Source organism: Haliaeetus albicilla, chromosome 3 (genome assembly GCF_947461875.1).
Source record: "Haliaeetus albicilla chromosome 3, bHalAlb1.1, whole genome shotgun sequence".
NCBI lineage: Eukaryota > Metazoa > Chordata > Aves > Accipitriformes > Accipitridae > Haliaeetus > Haliaeetus albicilla.
The window spans coordinates 76,774,743-76,795,862 of NC_091485.1; the positions used below are offsets into that span (position 1 = coordinate 76,774,743).

Consider the following 21,120-nt stretch of genomic DNA (forward strand, 5'->3'; position numbering starts at 1 on the left):
AGGGACACGGGGCAGCGCTGGTGGGTGCTGGGTTTATTTTTTTTGTTTTTTGTTTTTTTGGCGGGGGGTGCCCCTTATGCCCGCAGGTACTCGTAGATCTCCTGGCTGTGGGGCAGCAGCCCCCAGGAAGCCAGGAGACGCAGGGCCGAGGCCATCAGCTTCATGGAGATGCTCTCCAACCTGCGGGCAGAGGAAGAAGAGGAGGAGGAAGGTGTAGGGAGGGGGTTTTCACTGTAACCCCCCCTCCTCTCCATCCTCATCCTCCTCTCCCTTACCTGAGGGCAACCTCAAACTTCAGGCTCTCCCAAGCCACCCTCAACCAGCAGAACAAGCTGCTGCCGCGGATGCCGGAGGATTTCTCCCCGCTCAGCCGGCTCCAGCTCCGCACAGCGCTGCGGGGTGGGGGCAGAGAGAGCGCATCCGTGGGGGCACGACGTTTTGGGGAGGGGTCTCCCCCCCCCAAAAAAACCCCCAAAAAACCAAAAAAACAACCCCACCACCCGCGGTACCTCTTAGCCATGAGGAAATATCGATCGACGGGGGCCCCCAGGGCGGCGTTGATGCTGCGGACGGTGTTGATGTTGCGGAAGACGAGGAGCATGGGCCGGGGCAGCGCCCGCAGGACCCCCAGGATGCGCTGGAAGTGCTGCGACGCCATCTCTTGCATGTAGGCGCGTTCTTCCCGCGTCAGGACGTTGGCCAAGGCCAGTTGGCCGGGCTGGAGGGGCCGCTGCATCAGGATCTCGCAGAAGAGGAAGTAATCTGGGGGGGGGGGAGAGGGAGAGGAAGAGGAGGGGGGGATGAAGCACCCCGAGGGGGGAGAAAGGGGTTGGGGGACCCGAGGAGGGGGCTGCGGTAGCCCTGGGAGGGAAGGGGGGGGGGCTGCGGCACCCCAAAGAGCAAGGGGGGGGGGCTGTGGGACCCTGGGGGGGGTGCAGCACCCTGGGGAGCAAGGTTTGGGGGGGCTGTGGCACCCCAAAGAGCAAGGGGGGGGGCTGTGGGACCCTAGGGAACATGGCGGGGGGGCTGTGGGACCCTGGGGGGGGTGCAGCACCCCCCAGGGAGCAATGTTTGGGGGGGCTGTGGCACCCAAAAGAGCAAGGGGGGGCTGTGGGACCCTAGGGAGCATGGGTGGGGGGGCTGTGGGACCCTGGGGGGGTGCAGGGCAGGAGAACAGGGGTGCAGCACCCCCAGGGAGCAAGATTTGGGGGGGGGGGGCTGACCCTCCCCATGCATCACCCCAGACGGTGCCGGCGCAGCCCTGGGGACACCGGGGAGCGCGAGGGCTGGCCCTGGGGCTGCTGGGACCAAAACCAAGGACACCCCCCCCCCCCCCCCCAAAAGAAAAAATCCTCAGCTGGGCCCCCCCCCCGCCACGGCAGCCCCCGCCTCACCCTCGACGCCCAGCTCGGCCGAGCGCAGCTTCATGGCGGCGTCATCCCGCAGGACGATGGCTCTCCAGAGCTGGCACAGCGCCGAGCGGTCCCTGCCGGGGCCCGAGAGACCCTCAGTGCCGGGGTGGGGGCAGGATGGACACCCCTCCCCCAAAAAAAAATAAAAATTCCCCCCCCTCACCTTTCGCTGAGGAACTCGTAGAGGCCGTGGTCGAGCAGCACGAGCTGGGCTTTGCCGTCGGGACCACGACGGACCAGCACTGCGGTGGGGAGCGGGTCAGGATTTTGGGGGGGGGGGGTGTCGTGACCCGTCCCCCCCATATCTTTGGGGACATCCCCCCTCCCCCCCTTCTCGCAGCCCCGTTACCGTTCCCGGGGTGCGGATCCGCGTGGATGAAGCCGGTGTAGAAGATTTGCTCGGCGAAGACCCGGATCAGTTTGTCGGCCGCCTGCGAAGGCAGACGGCTCCGTCCCGGCGTGTCCCCCCCCTTCTCTGTGTCCCTGTCCCCCCCCCCGACCGCCGGCGTCACTCACGTCCTGCACCCCCAGGCCCTGGCTGCGGATCCCCTCCACGTTGGTGATTTTGCAGCCCTCGCAGAAATCGGCCGTCAGCACCCGCTGGGGACGCAGAGGGACACAGAACGGGGGGGACATCAGCTCTGCGCCCCAAGGGGGGGGCACACGAGCCAGGCCCTGTGCTCCTGCCCTGTCCCTGGTCCCCACCGTCCCTGCAACCCGTTGTCCCCGGCTCCCCTGTTGTCCCCGTCCCCACCGTGCCCACCATCCCTGTCCTCTGTCCCCACTGTGCCCGTGGTCCCCTGGTCCCCTCGTCCCCTGGTCCCCATCACACCCCCAGTCTGGGTCTCCTGTCCCCTGTCCCCCACCATCCCTCCTGTCCCTGTCCCCATCACACCCCCAGCCCCTGTCCCACCATTCCCATTAGTCCCCTGTCCCCACCGTGCCCACCATCCTCGTCCCCTGGTCCCCACCGTTCCTGCAGCCCCTCGTCCCCTCGTCCCCTGGTCCCCACCATCCCTGCGGTCCCTTGTCCCCTGTCCCCACCATCCTTGTCCCCTGGTCCCCACCATCCCTGCGGTCCCTTGTCCCCTGTCCCCACCATCCTTGTCCCCTGTCCCCACCATTCCTGCAGCCCCTCGTCCCCTCCATTCCTGCAGCCCCTCGTCCCCTCATCTCCTGGTCTCCACCATCCCTGCAGTCCCTGTCCCCTTGTCCCCAGCATCCCTGCTGTCACTGTCCCCATCACACCCCCAGTCCCTGTCCCCACCATCCTCATCCCCTGTCCTCACTGTGCCCACAGTCCCCTGGTCCCCACCGTTCCTGCAGCCCCTGGTCCCCTCATCCCCTGGTCGCCCCCATCCCTGCGGTCCCTGTCCCCACCATTCCTGTAATCCTTTGTCCCCTGGTCCCCATCACACCAGCAGTCCCTGTCCCCGCTGTGCCCATGGTCCCCTGGTCCTCTCATCTCCTGGTCCCCACCACCCCTGCCGTCCCTGTCCCCTGGTCCCCCCCATCCCTGCGGTCCCTGTGTTCTGGTCCCCATCACACCCGCAGTCTGGGTCTCCTGTCCCCTGGTCCCCACCATCCCTGTCCCCATCGCACCAGCAGTCCCTGTCCCCACTGTGCCCACCATCCTCATCCCCTGATCCCCACCATTCCTGCAGCCCCTCGTCCCCATCCCCATCACGCTGGCGGTCCCTGTCCCCACTGTGCCCCTGGTCCCCTCGTCCCCTGGTCCCCCCCATCCCTGTGGTCCCTGTCCCCTGTCCCCATCACACCCCCAGTCCCTGTCCCCACCGTGCCCGTTGTCCCCTGTCCCCACCGTCCCCACCATCCTCGTCCCCTGGTCCCCACCGTTCCTGTGGTCCCTCATCCCCTCATCCCCTGGTCCCCACCATCCCTCCTGTCCCTGTCCCCATCACACCCCCAGTCCCTGTCCCACCATTCCCATTAGTCCCCTGTCCCCACCGTGCCCACCACCCTCGTCCCCTGGTCCCCACCGTTCCTGCAGCCCCTCGTCCCCTGGTCCCCACCATCCCTGCGGTCCCTTGTCCCCTGTGCCCACCACCCTCGTCCCCTGGTCCCCACCGTTCCTGCAGCCCCTCGTCCCCTGGTCCCCACCATCCCTGCGGTCCCTTGTCCCCTGTGCCCACCACCCTCGTCCCCTGGTCCCCACCGTTCCTGCAGCCCCTCGTCCCCTCATCTCCTGGTCTCCACCATCCCTGCAGTCCCTGTCCCCTTGTCCCCAGCATCCCTGCTGTCACTGTCCCCATCACACCCCCAGTCCCTGTCCCCACCGTCCCCACCATCCTTGTCCCCTGTCCCCACCATCCCTGCTGTCCCTGTCCCCTGTCCCTTGTCCCTACTGTCCCTGTAATCCTTTGTCCCTTGTCCCCATCACACCCCCAGTTCCTGTCCCCACCGTGCCCGTTGTCCCCTGTCCCCACCGTCCCCACCATCCTCGTCCCCTGGTCCCCACCGTTCCTGTGGTCCCTCATCCCCTCATCCCCTGGTCCCCACCATCCCTCCTGTCCCTGTCCCCATCACACCCCCAGTCCCTGTCCCACCATTCCCATTAGTCCCCTGTCCCCACCGTGCCCACCACCCTCGTCCCCTGGTCCCCACCGTTCCTGCAGCCCCTCGTCCCCTGGTCCCCACCATCCCTGCGGTCCCTTGTCCCCTGTGCCCACCACCCTCGTCCCCTGGTCCCCACCGTTCCTGCAGCCCCTCGTCCCCTCATCTCCTGGTCTCCACCATCCCTGCAGTCCCTGTCCCCTTGTCCCCAGCATCCCTGCTGTCACTGTCCCCATCACACCCCCAGTCCCTGTCCCCACCGTCCCCACCATCCTTGTCCCCTGTCCCCACCATCCCTGCTGTCCCTGTCCCCTGTCCCTTGTCCCTACTGTCCCTGTAATCCTTTGTCCCTTGTCCCCATCACACCCCCAGTTCCTGTCCCCACCGTGCCCGTTGTCCCCTGTCCCCACCGTCCCCACCATCCTCGTCCCCTGGTCCCCACCGTTCCTGTGGTCCCTCATCCCCTCATCCCCTGGTCCCCACCATCCCTCCTGTCCCTGTCCCCATCACACCCCCAGTCCCTGTCCCACCATTCCCATTAGTCCCCTGTCCCCACCGTGCCCACCACCCTCGTCCCCTGGTCCCCACCGTTCCTGCAGCCCCTCGTCCCCTGGTCCCCACCATCCCTGCGGTCCCTTGTCCCCTGTGCCCACCACCCTCGTCCCCTGGTCCCCACCGTTCCTGCAGCCCCTCGTCCCCTCATCTCCTGGTCTCCACCATCCCTGCAGTCCCTGTCCCCTTGTCCCCAGCATCCCTGCTGTCACTGTCCCCATCACACCCCCAGTCCCTGTCCCCACCATCCTCATCCCCTGTCCTCACTGTGCCCACAGTCCCCTGGTCCCCACCGTTCCTGCAGCCCCTGGTCCCCTCATCCCCTGGTCGCCCCCATCCCTGCGGTCCCTGTCCCCACCATTCCTGTAATCCTTTGTCCCCTGGTCCCCATCACACCAGCAGTCCCTGTCCCCGCTGTGCCCATGGTCCCCTGGTCCTCTCATCTCCTGGTCCCCACCACCCCTGCCGTCCCTGTCCCCTGGTCCCCCCCATCCCTGCGGTCCCTGTGTTCTGGTCCCCATCACACCCGCAGTCTGGGTCTCCTGTCCCCTGGTCCCCACCATCCCTGTCCCCATCGCACCAGCAGTCCCTGTCCCCACTGTGCCCACCATCCTCATCCCCTGATCCCCACCATTCCTGCAGCCCCTCGTCCCCATCCCCATCACGCTGGCGGTCCCTGTCCCCACTGTGCCCCTGGTCCCCTCGTCCCCTGGTCCCCCCCATCCCTGTGGTCCCTGTCCCCTGTCCCCATCACACCCCCAGTCCCTGTCCCCACCGTGCCCGTTGTCCCCTGTCCCCACCGTCCCCACCATCCTCGTCCCCTGGTCCCCACCGTTCCTGTGGTCCCTCATCCCCTCATCCCCTGGTCCCCACCATCCCTCCTGTCCCTGTCCCCATCACACCCCCAGTCCCTGTCCCACCATTCCCATTAGTCCCCTGTCCCCACCGTGCCCACCACCCTCGTCCCCTGGTCCCCACCGTTCCTGCAGCCCCTCGTCCCCTGGTCCCCACCATCCCTGCGGTCCCTTGTCCCCTGTGCCCACCACCCTCGTCCCCTGGTCCCCACCGTTCCTGCAGCCCCTCGTCCCCTCATCTCCTGGTCTCCACCATCCCTGCAGTCCCTGTCCCCTTGTCCCCAGCATCCCTGCTGTCACTGTCCCCATCACACCCCCAGTCCCTGTCCCCACCGTCCCCACCATCCTTGTCCCCTGTCCCCACCATCCCTGCTGTCCCTGTCCCCTGTCCCTTGTCCCTACTGTCCCTGTAATCCTTTGTCCCTTGTCCCCATCACACCCCCAGTTCCTGTCCCCACCGTGCCCGTTGTCCCCTGTCCCCACCGTCCCCACCATCCTCGTCCCCTGGTCCCCACCGTTCCTGTGGTCCCTCATCCCCTCATCCCCTGGTCCCCACCATCCCTCCTGTCCCTGTCCCCATCACACCCCCAGTCCCTGTCCCACCATTCCCATTAGTCCCCTGTCCCCACCGTGCCCACCACCCTCGTCCCCTGGTCCCCACCGTTCCTGCAGCCCCTCGTCCCCTCGTCCCCTGGTCCCCACCACCCTCGTCCCCTGGTCCCCACCGTTCCCGCAGCCCCTCGTCCCCTGGTCCCCCCCATCCCTGCGGTCCCTTGTCCCCGTGCCACCACCCACCCGCCATCCCCGTCCCCACCACGGTGCCCACCACCCCCATCCCCTGCTCCCCACCATCCCCACCGTGTCCCCCTGCCCGACCGCAGCACACCGCTCGTCTCCCCCCGCCGTGTCCCCCCCCACCTTGCTGCACTTGTCCCAGTGCACCCGCGGCACCACCACGTAGCCGCAGTGCCGCAGGTCGCGGGCGCAGCGCTCGGCGTTCCGCCCCTCGTTCTCGAAGTCCAGCTCCCGCGCCAGCGTCCCCTTCAGCTCCTGGGGACGGGGACACGGACAGCGGGGGGGTGGGGGCGTCAGGGTACCCCCCACCCCATCGCAAACCCCCCCCCAAGCCCCGGGGGTACCTCCAGCACCCAGCCGAGGGCGAAGTCGGGGTGCATGAACTCGACGATGCGCAGCAGCAGCTCCAGCGTCCGGATGTCGCCCTCGAAGCGGTCGCGCAGGTCGATGTACTGGACCTTGGGGGGGACGGGGGGGTCGCTCGGGTGGGGGGTCCCAAGGGACGGCGCCCCGGCACCGCAAAGCTCGGGGGTGGGGGGGGGTCCCACCTTGACGGCGACGGGGGTCCCGTCCTGCAGCGTGGCTCGGTGCACCTGCGCCAGGCTGGCGGCCGCCACCGGCTCGTAGTCGAATTCCTGGAAGAGCCCGGCCGCCGTCGTCTGGAAATCCTCCAGGAACAGCTCGTCCACCTGCGGGGACGGGGGACGCGGTGGGGACACGGGGCGGGAGGGGGTTTTTGGGGGGGGACGCACACACGGACCCCCACACGCGCACCCCCAGCCCGGCCCGTGGGCGCCGGGGCAGCGGCATCGCTGTGCTGGGGACACTGGTGTCACCGTGCACTGGGCTGTGCTGTCCCCGTGCCCAGGACCTCACTGTCCCCATACTGGGGGCCATCGCGTCCCCATAGCGGGGACCGCGCCATCCCCAAGCCCAGCCCGGTGCTGTCCCCATGCCCAAAGCGGCAGCAGTGTCCCCATGGTGGAGACCATCACGTCCCCCCAGCTGGTGCCACAACGTCCCCAAGCCCAAACCTCTAATGTCCCCAAGCCCAGGGCTGTGCTGTCCCCACAACTGGTGCCACAACATCTCCAAGCCCACATCTATGATGTCCCCATACCGGGCACCATCATGTCCCCATAGTGGGGACCACGCCGTCCCCAAGCCCAGATCTACAACGTCCCCATGCCGGGGACCATCACGTCCCCACAACCGGTGCCGCGCCGTCCCCAAGCCCAAATTCCTAATGTCCCCGTGCCCAAAGTGGCAGCAGTGTCCCCATGCTGGGGACCATCACGTCCCCAAGCCCAGGGCTGTGATGTCTCCATGACTGATGCCACAACGTCCCCAAGACCAGCCCAGTGCTGCCCCCATGCCCAAAGTGGCAGCATCCCCATGCCAGGGACCATCACGTCCCCCCGACTGGTGCCACACCGTCCCCAAGCCCAGATCTCTAATGTCCCCATGCCCACGGTGCCAGTGTGCCCATGCTGGGGACCATCACGTCCCCGGGACCGATGCCACAACATCCCCAAGCCCAGATCTATAACGTCCCCATCCCAGGGACCATCATGTCCCCATAGTGGGGACCACACTGTCCCCAAGCCCGGATCTCTAATGTCCCCGTGCCCAAAGTGGCAGCAGTGTCCCCATGCTGGGGACCATCACGTCCCCATGACCGATGCCACACCGTCCCCAACCCCAAATCTCTGACGTCCCCATAGCGGGGACCATCACGTCCCCATAGCGGGGACCACACCGTCCCCAACCCCAAATCTCTGACGTCCCCATAGCGGGGACCATCACGTCCCCGTAGCGGGGACCGCGCCGCCCCCAACCCCAAATCTCTGACGTCCCCAAGCCCAGGACCGCCCCGTCCCCGTCCCCCCGTCCGGTCCCCGCCGACCTCGCGGTAGCCGCGGCGCAGGGCCCGATCCTCCAGGCAGCGCAGGGTGGCCCCGTACTCGGGGGGCAGGAGGTGGTTGAAGGCGCAGAGCCCCTGGCCCAGCTTGACGTAGAGCCCCCCGTTGCGCAGGGCCCCCCGCAGCAGCCGCTCCGCCGCGCGCTGGTGGCAGCCGGACATCCCCGCCGCGAACGCCGCGCTCTCCTGGGGGGACGGCAGGGTCACCCGCGCCCCACGCCCAGACCCCCAGCCGGCCACCCAGACCCCCAACTGGCCACCGAGCTCTCTAACCGGCCACTGACCCCCCAACTGGCCGCCGAGCCCCTCCAACTGGCCACCGAGCCCCCCAACCACTCACCAAGCTCTCTAACTGGCCACCCAGACCCCCAACTGGCCGCCGAGACCCCCAACTGGCCACCGAGAGCCCCAGCTGGCCGCTGAGCATTCTAAGCAGCCGCTGAGCCCCCCAACTGGACACCGAGCTCTCTAGCTGGCCGCCGAGACCCCCAACCAGCCCCTGAGCCCCTCCAACTGGACACCGAGCCCCTCCAACTGGCCGCCGAGCCCCCCAACCACTCACCAAGCTCTCTAACTGGCCACTGAGATCCCCAGCTGGCTACTGAATCCCCAAACTGGCTGCCAAGATCCCCAACTGGCCACCAAGACCCCCAACTGGCCACTGAGTCCTCCAACTGGCCACCAAGCCCTCTAACCAGCCACTCAGACCCCCAACTGGCCGCCAAGACCCCCAACTGGCCACCGAGCTCTCTAACTGGCCACTGAGCCCCCCAACTGGCTGCTGAATGCCCCAACTGGCCACCGAGCCCCCCAACTGGCCACTGAGCTCTCTAACTGGCCACTGAGACCCCCAACTGGCCACTGAACCCCCCAACTGGCCACCGAGCCCCCCAACCACTCACCAATCTCTCTAACTGGCCACCAAGCCTTCTAACTGGCCACTGAGCCCCCCAAGTGGTCGCCAAGCCCCCCAACTGGCCACCGAGCTCTCTAACTGGCCACTGAGCCTTCTAACTGGCCATCGAGCCCCCCAGGCAGTCACTGAGCCCCTCCAACTGCTCACCAAACCCCTCCAAGTGGCCACTGAGCCAACTGGTTGGTCACCAAGTCCTCTAAATGGCCACCGAGACCCCCAAGTGTTCACTGAGCCCCCCAACTACTCACTGAGCTACTCCAACGGGTCACTAAGCCCTCTAACTGGCCAACGAGACCCCCAACTGGCCACTGAGTCCTCCAACTGGCCACCAAGCCCTCTAACTAGCCACTCAGCCCCCAAACTGGCCACTGAGCCCCCCAACTGGCCCCTGAGCCCCCCAACACCCCTCCGAGCCCCCCCACCAGCCGCTGAGCCCCCCAACCGGCCACCGAGCCCTCTAACTGGCCGCCGAGCCCCCCAAGCAGTCGCTGAGCCCCCCACTGAGCCCCTGAGCCCTCTAACGAGCCCCTGAGCCCCCTCCCAACCCCTCGATGAGCCCCCCAACCCCTTAACGAGCCCCCCAACCCCTTAATTGCCCCCCCTCACCTCGTCCAGCCCCCGCAGCACCACGTTGGCCGTCCACCAGTAATCCACCGAGATGTGGATGCCCACGGCCAGCGACCTGGGGGGGGTGAGGAGGGGGGAAGAGAACGGCAAAGCGTGGCGTGGGGGGGGGGGGGTCCCGGGCGTCCCGTCGCCCCCCCAGCCCCGCCGTCGCCCCCCCACCTGCCGAAGCGTCCCACGCCGTCCAGCAGCAGCCACATCTTGCGGCGCTCGTGGCGCTCGGCCCGCAGGTACCAGCCGCCGGCCAGGGGCAGCCCCAGCCCCAGCCCCAGCAGCAGCGGGCGCAGCAGCCCCCCGCCACGGCTGGGGGGGCAGGAGACCACCCCCCGTCACGCCCCACGGCAGCGCAGCCCCCGCGTCTCCCCGCTGCGCCCCACGTCCCCCTGCCCTGCCCCACGTCTCCCCCCTGTACCCCACGTCTCCCCCCTGTGCCCCACATCTCCCCATTGCACCCCACATCTCTCCCTGTGCCCCACGTCTCCCCCCGTGCCCCATGTCTCCCCCTTGTGCCCCACGTCTCCCACTGTGCCCCACGTCTCCCCATTGCACCCCACATCTCCCATTGGGCCCCACATCTCCCATTGGGCCCCACCTCTCCCCCTGTGCTCCACATCCCCCTCCTGTGCCCCACATCTCCCCCCTGTGCCCCACATCTCCCACTGGGCCCCACATCCCCCTCCTGTGCCCCACATCTCCCCCTTGTGCCCCACATCTCCCTCCCCTGCCCCACATTTTCCCCCCACCCCACATCTCCCCCATGCCCACTATCCCACCCCTGTACCCCACATCCCCCCCCGTGCCCCACATCTCCTCCTTGTGCCCCACATCCCCCACTGGGCCCCACATCTCCCCCCCACCCCACATCTCCCCCATGCCCACTATCCCACCCCTGTACCCCCCCCCCCACAGCCCACATCTCCCCCCTGTACCCCACATCCAACCCTGTGCCCCACATCTCCCCCCACATCTCCCCGTGCCCCACATCCCCCCACATCTCCCCCCCCCGACTCACCGGGGGGCCGGGGCTCCAGCTTGGGGGGTCGCCGGGTTCCGCGGCAGCCGCAGGGGGGGCAGGCGGCAGAGCTGCACCGGGGGGTCAGCGGGAGCCCCGGGGTCCCCCCAGCTCCGCACCCCGAGGTGGGGCACGCCGCTGCCCCACGCCTGTCCGGGGGGGACCCCACAGCCAGCCCAGCCCCACGGGAGCCCCCTAAACCCAGCCCAGCCCCACGGAGTGCCAGCCCCACAGCCAGCCCCACAGAGCGCCCCACAGCCAGCCCAGCCCCACAGATTGCCAGCCCCCCAGATCCAGCCCAGCCCCACGGAGACCCAGCCCCACAACCAGCCCAGCCCCATAGCTGCCCCCTAAACCCACCCCAGTGCCCTGGGTGCCCCATTACGACCAGCCCAGCCCCACGGAGTGCCGCCCCACGGAGCGCCCCACAGCCAGCCCAGCCCCACGGGGACCCAGCCCCACAGCCAGCCCCCCCCCCCCCAACCAGCCCAGCCCCACGGGAGCCCCCTAAACCCAGCCCAGCCCCACAGAGTGCCAGCCCCCCAGATCCAGCCCAGCCCCACGGAGAACCCAGCCCCACAGCCAGCCCCACGGAGCGCCCCACAGCCAGCCCAGCCCCACGGACTGCCACCCCATAGACTGCCCCACAGCCAGCCCAGCCCCACGGGAGACCCCTAAACCCACCCCGGTCCCCTGGTGCCAGCCCCCCAGATCCAGCCCCCCAGCCCCAGCCCAGCCCCACAGCCCAGCCCCACAGCGTGCCCCACAACCAGCCCAGCCCCACAGATCCAGCCCCCCAAACCCAGCCCACCCCCACGGAGCGCCCCACACTCCCCCCAGCCCCACGGACGCTCCCCCGCCCCCCCCAGCCCCAGCCCCACACTCCGCCCCAGAAGTTGCCCCCCCCCCCCCCGCACCCAGCCCGGCCCCACAGACCCCCCAAACCCACGGGGGGGGGTGCCCCCCCCAGCTCCACCCCCCGGGTTCCGTGGGGCAGAGGGGGGGTGGGTGCCCCCCCCAGCCCCCAAACCCGCGGTCTCGGCGGGGGGGTCGGGGGGGGTCGGGGATTCCCCCGGGGGGTCCCCAAAATGGGGAACACCCCCCCCCGCCCCAAAAAGGGGGACCCCCCCCCGCCCCCCGCAGGGGAGGCCCCCGGGGGGGCGGGGCGTCCCGGGGGGAGGGGCGGGGAGGGTGTCCCGTTTGGGGGGAGGGGTGTCCCGGGGGGTTCCCCCGGGGGGGGGGGGTTTCCCCGGGGGGTTCCCCCGTGTCCCCCCCCCCTCACCGTCCGCCGCAGCCCCATCGCCGCCGTCACCCGCCGCCGGAGCGGGATGGCCCCGCCCCTTCCGCCCCCCGATTGGTCCGAGCCGCGGCCTCGCCCCCCCGCTTCCCCCTCCCCCCTCCCTTCCCCGGGCCGCCGCGCGCGGGCCGGGCCCCCATTGGGCGGCGGGGCAAGGGGGGCGGGGCCGGCGGGTGGGTGGGGCCGGGGAGGGTGGGGCTTTGGTGGCGCGCCCCGCCGGCCACGCCCCCTCGCCCCTTCCCAAGATGGCGGCGGGCGGCGGGTGAGCGGTGGGAGCGGGCGGGCGGCCCCGACCCACGGGTTGTGGGGCCGGGCCCACGGGCGGGAGTCGGAGCTGGGGCCGGGGCCGGGGCCGGGCACGAGCTGTGGGGCCGGCTCTGGGCCCGGCTGTGGGTCTGGCCGTGGGTCCGGCCGTGGGTCCAGCTTGGGGTCCATCTGTGGGTCCAGCCGTGGGTCTGGCTCCAGGCACAGCTGTGGGTCGAGCTATGGGGATGGTTCCAGCCATGGGTCTGGCCATGGGCACAGCTGTGGGTCTGGTTGTGGGTCCGGCTCAGGGCACAGTTGTGGGTCGAGCTGTGGGGCTGGTTCAGGGCACGGCTGTGGGGCTGGCTTGTGGCACAGCCATGGGTCTGGCTGTGGGTCCCGTTGTGGGTCTGGCCATGGGTCCAGCTTGGGGTCCATCATCTGTGGGTCCGGCTGTGGGTCTGGCTCTGGGCACAGTTGTGGGCCCGGCTGTGGGTCTGGCTTGGGGTCCCGTTGTGGGTCTGGCCATGGGTCCAGCTTGGGGTCCATCATCTGTGGGTCTGGCTGTGGGTCCAGCTCAGGGCACAGTTGTGGGTCCAGTTCTGGGTCTGGGTGTGGGTCTGGCCATGGGCACAGCTGTGGGTCAGCTATGGCGATGGTTAAGGGCACGGCTGTGGGTCTGGCTGTGGGTCCGGCTTGTGGCACAGCCATGGGTCTGGCTGTGGGTCTGACCATGGGCACAGCTCAGGGCACAGTTGTGGGTCCAGTTGTGGGTCTGGCTGTGGGTCTGGCTCCAGCCATGGGTCTGGCTCTGGTCACAGTTGTGGGGCACGGCTGTGGGTCTGACTTGTGGCCCAGCCATGGGTCTGGTTGTGGGTCTGGCTTGGGGTCCATCTGTGGGTCCAGCCGTGGGTCTGGCCGTGGGTCTGGCTCCGGGCACAGTTGCGGGTCGAGCTATGGGGCCGGTTCAGGGCACGGCTGTGGGTCTGGCTGTGGGTCTGGCTTGGGGCACAAGTGTGGGTCCAGCTGTGGGTCTGACTCAGGGCACAGCCGTGGGTCTGGCTGTGGGTCCAGCTCGGGGCACAGCTGTGGGTCGAGTTGTGGGGATGGCTAAGGGCACAGCTGTGGGTCCAGCTGTGGGTCCGTCTCGGGGCCCAGCCGTGGGTCTGGCCGTGGGTCTGGCTCCGGGCACAGTTGTGGGTCTGGCTGTGGGGCCGGTTCAGGGCACGGCTGTGGGTCTGGCTGTGGGGCCGGCTCGGGGCACAGCTGTGGGTCGAGCTGTGGGGCCAGTTCAGGACACAGCCGTGGGTCCGGCTTGGGGCACAGCTGTGGGTCCGACCCCGACGCCGCCACCCCAGCCGCCCCCCAACCTGCCCCCCATCTCCCCCAGCCCCATCCCTCCGGGCCCAACCCCACAAGTAACGGCCGTGGGGCGGCGAGACACCCCGACGGCGACCCCCGCCCCACGGCCCGCCCCACGCCGCCGCCATCGCCGCCGCCTCGCCGCCCCTAATTTCCTCGTGCACCGGACGGCCGACGACGTCCTCCTCATCCTCCCCGTGTCGGGGGGCTCCCGCCGCCCCCCCCGAGCCGCCCCGCCGAGGAAGAGGAGGCGGCGGGAGGAGGAAGGCGAGGAAGAGGAAGGAGGGGAGGAAGAAGCCGCCGCGGGTCCGCAGAGCGCGTGGGGCTCCCGCCTGCCCCCCGAAATCCTCGTCCGCATCTTCCAGGCGGCGGTGGAGCAGGAGGGGGCCGTCCCCTTCCTCTGCAGGTGGGTTCCGGGGAAGGGGGCGGGGGGGGCACTTGGGGGGCTGCCCCACATCTATGGGGCGGGGGGGGTCGCTCCCCCCACCGCGACACGTTCCCCGCCGCCGCAGGGTCGCCCGCGTGTGCCGGCTGTGGTGCGCGGCCGCCGCCGAACCCCGGCTTTGGCGCAGGGTCTCGCTGGGGGGGTGCTGGGGGGAGCCGACCCCCGGGCGCCCGCCCCACACCCAGCGGAAGGTGCTGGGCACCGTGCGCTGGCTGGCGGAGAGCAGGTGGGTGCTGGGGGGTCCCCCCCCCCAAAAAAACCATCACCCCGGGACCCCCAACTCGGGACCCCCAACCCGGGACCCCCCATCCCAACGCGCCCCCCCCGCCCCGGCTGGCGCCAGGTTCTCGCTCCTGCAGGAGTTTGTTCTCTGCGGCTGGAAGAGCCACGTGGGCTTCGTCCTGCAGGTGAGACTGGGGGGCTGCCCCACGCTTGGGGGGTGCGCCGTATTTGGGGGCTTGCGCCTTGCCTAGGGGGGACTGTGAGGGCCTGGGGGGGTTGCGTTCAGCGGGATCCCCCCCCCTTGCCCCCCCAGGCGCTGGGGGAGCGCTGCCCGCTCCTGGGCTCGCTGGCTCTCCGCCGCTGTGGGGGGGTCCCGGCGCAGCCCCTCGCCTGCCTGCCCCCCCGCTGCCCCCGCCTGCACCGCCTGGAGCTGCGGCACTGCCAGGTACGGGGGACGCGGGGGGGGGGACAGCTGGGGGTTGGGGGGGGACGTGGACAGCCGGAGAGGGGGGCATGGGGATGTGGGGGGGGACATGGACACCTGCGGGGGGGGGACAGACTCCTGGGGGGGACCGTGGATACCTGGGGGGGGTGGGGGGGTGGGGACATGGAGGGGGGGCACGGACATCTGGGGGGGGCATGGGGACATGTGGGGAGACATGGGCACCCGGGGGGGGATGCAGACTCCTGGGGGGGGGGTGTGGATACCTGGGGGGGGGGCAGCTGTGGGGAGGGGGACGGAGGCACCCGCCGGGGGGGAACAGACGTGTAGTGGGGACAGACACGGACCCCTGGGGGGGGCATGGGGACACGGGGATGGGACCTGGACGTGCGTGGGGGGCACAGACTCTCTTGGGGTGGGGAAGGGACCCCCCCGTGGGTGAGGGGGGGACACAGACGGGTGCCGCAGGTGGAGCCCTCGGCGGTGGCCGCCTTCCTGGGGGCCGCGGGGCCCCGGCTGCGGCAGCTGTGCCTGAGCTGCGGGCCCCGGCTCGGCACCGTCCTGGCAGCGCTGGCGGTAAGTTTTTTTGGGGGGGGGGGGGTGACCCCAGGATTCGGGGTGTCGGGGTCCCACGGCGGCACCCACCTCACCCCCCCACCCACACCCCCCCCAGAGCGGGTGCTGCCCCGACCTGCGGCTGCTGGAGCTGGACACGGCGCTGGGGGGCACCGGCCCCCCCCTCCCGCTGCCCGTCGAGCGGCTGCAGGCAGCCTGCCCCCACCTCCAGGTAACGCCGCCCCCGACCCCCCCCGGCACCCCCGCTCTCACCGCCACCGCCACCGACCCCCCCCCAGGTGCTGCGGCTGCTCAACCTGAGCTGGACGGCGCGGGGGTCCCGGCGCGCCGACCCCCCCGGCTTCCCCCGGTTGGAAGAGCTGAGCCTGGCCGGCGCCGGCGGCGTCGGGGTCGGCGACGAGGTCCTGCGGCGGCTGCTGCGGGCGTCCGGCCGCCTGCGCCTGCTCGACCTGCGCGGCTGCACCCGCGTCACCCCCCGGGCGCTACTGGAGCTGCCCTGCGACGGTGAGACCCCGCCGGCGGGACGCGGCGGTGACGCTGCACCGTACCGGTCGCGCCTCGTCGGCCGCGCCGGGATGGCGATGCCGCGCCATGCCGGGTCGTGCCTCGTTGGCCGTGCCTGCCGTACCGTGCCGTGCTGGTACTGCTGTGCCGTACTGGGTCACGCCTTGTTGGCCGTGCCGTGCCACGCCATGCCAGGATGGCGGTACTGCACCATACTGGTCATGCCGTGCTGCGTTGGTCATGCCATGCCATGCCATGATGGTACTACTGTGCCACGCTGGTCATGCCATGTTGGCCACGCCATGCTGCGTTGGCCATGCCGTGCCGTGATGGTACTACTGTGCCCTACTGGGTCACGCCTTGCTGGCCATGCTGTACCATGCCATACTGTGCCGTACTGGGTCACACCATGGTGGCAAGGCCGTGCCATGACGGGCCATGCCGTGTTGGCCACGCTGGCTGCGCCGTGCTGTGCCATGCCACACTGGCCACTCCACGCTGCGCTATGCCGTGCTGTGCCATGCCATGTTGGCCATGCCCTACCACGCTGTGCCATGCTGGCAATGCAGTGCCATACTGGGCCATGCCACGTTGGCCGTCCTGTGCCATACCACACCGTACCGTGCCGTCCTGGTCTGTGGTGGCAATACTGTGCCATGGTGGGCCAACACGTGGTGGTAATACCGTGCCGTGTCGTGCCGTGCCATGTCACGTCATACCGTGCCATGCTGTGCAGCGTTGGCCATACCACGGCGTTCTGGCCGTGCCGTGCCACGTCACCCGCCCCACGTCGGCTCTGCCCTGCGCTCTTGAGCACGCCGCGCCGTACCGTGCCGTGCCAACCGTCGTCTCCGCCGGCAGATCTGGAGCAGCTGTACCTGGGGCTGCCCTGCGGTGCCGAGGAGCTGCCCCGTCTCACCGAGGGCAGCGCCGAGCTGGCGTGGAAATGGCGCCGGAGCCTGCGGGAGCTGGACCTGGCCGGGCGCAGCTTCGGGCAGCAGGACCTGGCGCGGGCGATGGCCGCCTTCGGCCCCGGCTCCCCGCTGCGCTCCCTCAACCTGGCCGGCACCAAGGTCACCCCCGGCGCCCTCAGGTCAGGATCGGGCCGGCGGCCGGGACGGGTTCGGCGGGGGGACGTGGGAGCAGGGTGACGCCGCGGCAGGGGGGTGACGGCCGTGCGTGTCCCCCCGGCAGCGCCCTCCTGCCCGCCTGCCGGCACTTGGCCTACCTCAACCTGTCCTCCTGCCGACACCTGCCCCGCGGCACCAAGAGACCTCACCGGGGCTGCCGCGAGGTGCGCCGCTGCCTGCGGGTGCTCGCCGGCCGGCCCCCCGACGAGGAGAACCCCGACGAGGACCCCCCCGAGCCGGACGCCCCCGACGAGCCCCTGCGGCGGCCGGAGGCGTAGGAGCCGCCGGCACCCCCCGGTCGGCAGCGCCCCGAGCTGCGGCCGGGTCCGCGCCCGACCCCCCCGTCCCCCACTTTTGTACACCCCCCGCCCCCCGGTTTTGTGGGGTCTCCCCCCGGTGCTGCGCAATAAAGGGCTCGGCTCCCCGACGGTGCTGCTCCCCCCACGGTGGGGGTCCCCAACGTCCAGGCTCCCCGGTTTCGGTGCTCCCCAATCTCGGTGCTCCCAACGTTGGTGCTCCCCACCATCTGTTGCCCCTGACGGTGGCACCCCCCAATGCCTGGGCTCCCCAGCGTCGGCGCTCCCCAACGTTGATGGTCCCCAATGTTGGTGCTCCCCACCAATGGGGCTCCCCAACGTCTGTTCTCCCTGATGGTGGCACCCCCAAGACCTGCGCTCCCCAACGTCGGTGCTCCCCAATGTTCTCTCTCCCCAACGTCTGCGCTCCCCAACATTGATGCTCCCCAACATCGGTGCTCCCCAGCGTTGGTGCTCCCCAGCATTGGAGCTGCCCACCAGTGGTGCTCCCCAACTTTGTTGCTCCCCAACGTTGATGCTCCCCAACATCTGTTCTCCCTGACAGTGGTACCCCCCAACACCTGGGCCTCCTGACATCAGCGCTCCCCAGTTTTGGTGCTCCCCAACACTGATGCTCCCCAAAAGCCGTGCGCCCCAACGTCAGTGCTCCCCAATGCCTGTTCTCCTTGACAGTGGTAGCCCCCTACTCCTGGGCTTCCCACGACCTGCGCTCCCCAATCTTGGTGCTCCCCAACGTTGGTGCTCCCCAATCTTGGTGCTCCCCGCCAATGGTGCTCCCCAGCGTTGGTGCTCTCCAATGTTGGCGCTGCCCACCAGCAGTGCTCCCCAAAAGCTCTGCCCCCCAATGTCTGCTCTCCTTGATGGTGGTACCCCTCAATGCCTGGGCTCCCCAAGACCGGTGCTCCCCAACGTTGGTGCTCCCCAATCTTGGTGCTCCCCGATGTTCTTTCTCCCTAACATTGATGCTCCCCAACATCTATTCTCCCTGACGGCGGCACCCCCCAACTCCTGGGCTCCCCGACATTGGTGCTCCCCAGTGTTGGGGCTCCTCAGTGTTGGCGCTGCCCACCAGCAGTGCTCCCCAAAAGCTCTGCTCCCCGATGTTGATGCTCCCCAATGTTGATGCTCCCCAATCTTGGGGCTCCCCAGCGTTGGTGCTCCCCAACGTTGGTGCTCCCCAACACTGACGCCCCCCAACGTCGGTGCTCCCTCCCCAGCATCTGTTCCCGTTGGCGGTGGTACCCCCCACCGTTGGCGCCCCCCAAGACCTGCGCTCCCCCCCGTTGGCGCTCCCCCATGTTCTTTCTCCCCCCCGTCGGTGCCCCCCAACGCCTGTTCCCCCGAGGTTGCGCCCCCCAACTCCCGCGCTCCCCCCCAGCGGCGCGGGGACCTTCTGGCCGGGACCCCCCTCACCAGCACCCACACGGTACCGTGGGGAGGGGGCAGCCCCCCAGCCTGCCCCACACTTGGGGGGGTGCGGGGATGTGGGGCTCAGCCCCATGGGCCCCCCAAGCCGGGAGGGGGGGCTGGGATGGGGCCTGCTTGAGACCCCCATGGGGGGGGCAGAGGACGGATGGGTGCTGGGGGGCAGGATGAGTGCTGGGGGGCAGGAGGGGCGGGGCCGGGGGCTCATTAGGGGCGGGTCTCTGACAGGCCCCTCCCCCCCCGGACCCCCATGGGGGGGGTGTCTCTGTCCCATCCCCCCCCCCCCGGCTTCGGGGTTGGCGCACGGGGGGGGGGGCATGGGGCGGGGGGGGAGGGGCACAGCTCGCCCCGCCCCCCCCCCCGAGGGAGGTGGGGGTCGCGCCACGCGGGGCCATTTGTCACCCGCTGGCAGCAGCCGCCCTCATTTGCATATTGATGGAGCCTTAATGAGGGGGGGCAGCCCCCTCTCCCCCCCCCCCACGCTAATGAGCCGGGCCCGGCCCAGCTGGTGCCCCCGGAACCGCCCGGGCCCCGCTCATTAAGATGCTAATTAGCCCCGCCCACCCCCCACCCCCCCGAGCTCCCCCCGGCCCCAGCAGCCCGTGGGTGCTGAGGTTGCCCAACTGGCTGCTGAGGTTGCCCAGAGGGTGCTGAGGTTGCCCAGCGGCTGCTGAGGTTGCCCAGAGGGTGCTGAGGTTGCCCTGTGGGTGCTGAGGTTGCCCCATGGGTGCTGAGGTTGCCCGGGTGGGTGCAGGATCCCCAGCCCCTGAGCTCCAGCAGCCGGGCAGTGAGTGCACCCAGCTGGGCAACCTCAGCACCCACGGGGCAACCACTGGGCCTGGCGGGCAACCTCAGTGCTCAATGGGGCAACTACCTGCCAGCCCAGCCTCAGCACCCGTGGGGCAACCTCAGTGCTTGCAGGGGCAACCTCAGCACCCACTGGGCAACCTCAGCACCCCAGAGCACCTCCCCTCCCATGGGTGCCCCCCCCCATGGCAATGGGTGGCAGCCCCCCCCCTCGCCCGAGCCCCGCCCCCCACCCCGGGGCAGTTAATGAGATGCTAATGAGATGCTAATGAGGCGCTGTGATTGCCCGGAGCACGATCGACATGGAGATGGGGGGGGGAAGTGGGGGGGTTCACCTGGGCAACACCTGCACCCTGTCCGGGGGGGGCTGCATGGCTGGGTGAGCATGTGTGTGCACACGCGTGTGTGCATGTGCATGCACGTGTGTGTCTGTGTGCGTATGTGCATGCACACGTGTGCCCTGTGTGTCTCTGTGTATGTGCGTGCACACGCATGCGTGCGCGCATCTGCCTGCACACGTGTGTCTGCACCTGTGTGTGCGCGCGCGCACACACGTGTGCCTGCCTGCCTCTGTGTGTGTGTAGCTGCGCACACGCGTGTCTCTGCATGTGCGGGTGTGCTTGCACACGTGTGTGCGCTCCTGTACTTGCCCGCATGGGCCTGCGTGTGTCTACGTGCACACACGTGTGTCTGCGTGCGTATGTGCACACACGTGTGTCTGCGTGTGTATGTGCACGCACACACGTCCTTGTGTGTGTGCATATGTGCACACACACACGTGTCTGTGCCTGTCTGCGTGTGCACACGTGTGCCTGTGTGTGCGTACCCCCCCCGCGTCGTCACACGCGTGTGCGTGTGTGCGCAGCAGGGTGCACTCACGCCCGTGCCTGTGTTTGCACGGGTGGGCGCCCCTCGCCCGTCCAGGCTCCCCCTGGGGCTGACCCCCCCCCACTCCCCCCCCACCGACAGCCCCCGCCGCCCACACGCGTGTTCCCAGCCCGTTGCACGGTCACGCGTGTGCAGGCCCCCGCTGCGGCGGGACACGCCACCCAAAACTGCCCCCCCCCAACCCGAGAGGTGGGAAATGGGGGGGGGGAGAGTGCGGGGGGGCTGAGGGAAGGGGAACCTGCAGACCCGTCCCATCCTCATCCTCATCCTCATCCCATTCCCATCCCCATCCCCATCCCATCCTCATCTTCATCCCATCCCTATCCCATTTGCATTCCCATTCCCACCCTCATCCTCATCCCATCCCCATCCCATCCTCATCCTCATCCCCATCCCATCCCCATCCTCATCCCCATCCCATCCCCATCCCATCCTCATCCTCAACCCATCCCTATCCCATTTGCATTCCCATTCCCACCCTCATCCTCATCCCATTCCCGTTCCCATCCCATCCTCATCCCCATCCCATCCCCATCCCATCCTCATCCTCAACCCATCCCTATCCCATTTGCATTCCCATTCCCATCCCATCCTCATCCCCATCTCATCCCCATCCTCATCCCATCCCATCCTCATCCTCATCCCATCCTCATCCCATTCCCATTCCCATCCCATCCCCATCCTCATCCCATCCCTATCCCATTCGCATTCCCATTCCCATCCCAGCCTCATCCCCATCTCATCCCCATCCCCATCCTCATCCCATCCCATCCTCATCCTCATCCCATCCTCATCCCATTCC

At 69.5% G+C, this 21,120-nt stretch overlaps 2 protein-coding genes across 6 annotated transcripts; one reads left to right on the forward strand and one right to left on the reverse strand.

Moving 5' to 3' along the window:
* Nucleotides 1-7: 7 nt before the first annotated feature.
* Nucleotides 8-12,002, reverse strand: ADCK5 (aarF domain containing kinase 5). 2 transcript variants are annotated; one of them, XM_069780229.1, is made up of 15 exons: nucleotides 11,943-12,002; nucleotides 10,661-10,731; nucleotides 9,811-9,951; nucleotides 9,631-9,706; nucleotides 8,094-8,294; nucleotides 6,736-6,876; nucleotides 6,532-6,645; nucleotides 6,311-6,442; nucleotides 1,929-2,012; nucleotides 1,762-1,843; nucleotides 1,576-1,654; nucleotides 1,395-1,486; nucleotides 510-762; nucleotides 276-392; nucleotides 8-180 (listed from the first exon to the last, which is right to left on the reverse strand). In XM_069780229.1, exons 1-15 carry the CDS (start codon nucleotides 11,958-11,960, stop codon nucleotides 75-77), a joined length of 1,707 nt encoding a protein of 568 aa, XP_069636330.1. In that variant the 5' UTR covers nucleotides 11,961-12,002; the 3' UTR covers nucleotides 8-74. The 2 variants fall into 2 exon arrangements, with proteins under 2 accessions (XP_069636330.1, XP_069636331.1); XM_069780230.1 differs by lacking the exon at nucleotides 276-392 and having other exon boundaries at nucleotides 26-180.
* Nucleotides 12,003-12,172: 170 nt separating this feature from the next.
* On the forward strand, nucleotides 12,173-17,297 carry FBXL6 (F-box and leucine rich repeat protein 6). 4 transcript variants are annotated; one of them, XM_069780226.1, is made up of 10 exons: nucleotides 12,173-12,219; nucleotides 13,591-13,968; nucleotides 14,075-14,233; nucleotides 14,351-14,414; nucleotides 14,543-14,674; nucleotides 15,140-15,247; nucleotides 15,345-15,458; nucleotides 15,526-15,751; nucleotides 16,613-16,844; nucleotides 16,946-17,297. In XM_069780226.1, exons 1-10 carry the CDS (start codon nucleotides 12,203-12,205, stop codon nucleotides 17,157-17,159), a joined length of 1,644 nt encoding a protein of 547 aa, XP_069636327.1. In that variant the 5' UTR covers nucleotides 12,173-12,202; the 3' UTR covers nucleotides 17,160-17,297. The 4 variants fall into 4 exon arrangements, with proteins under 4 accessions (XP_069636327.1, XP_069636326.1, XP_069636329.1 ...); XM_069780225.1 differs by having other exon boundaries at nucleotides 13,591-14,233; nucleotides 14,367-14,414; XM_069780228.1 differs by lacking the exon at nucleotides 14,075-14,233.
* The last annotated feature ends 3,823 nt before the right edge of the window (nucleotides 17,298-21,120 follow it).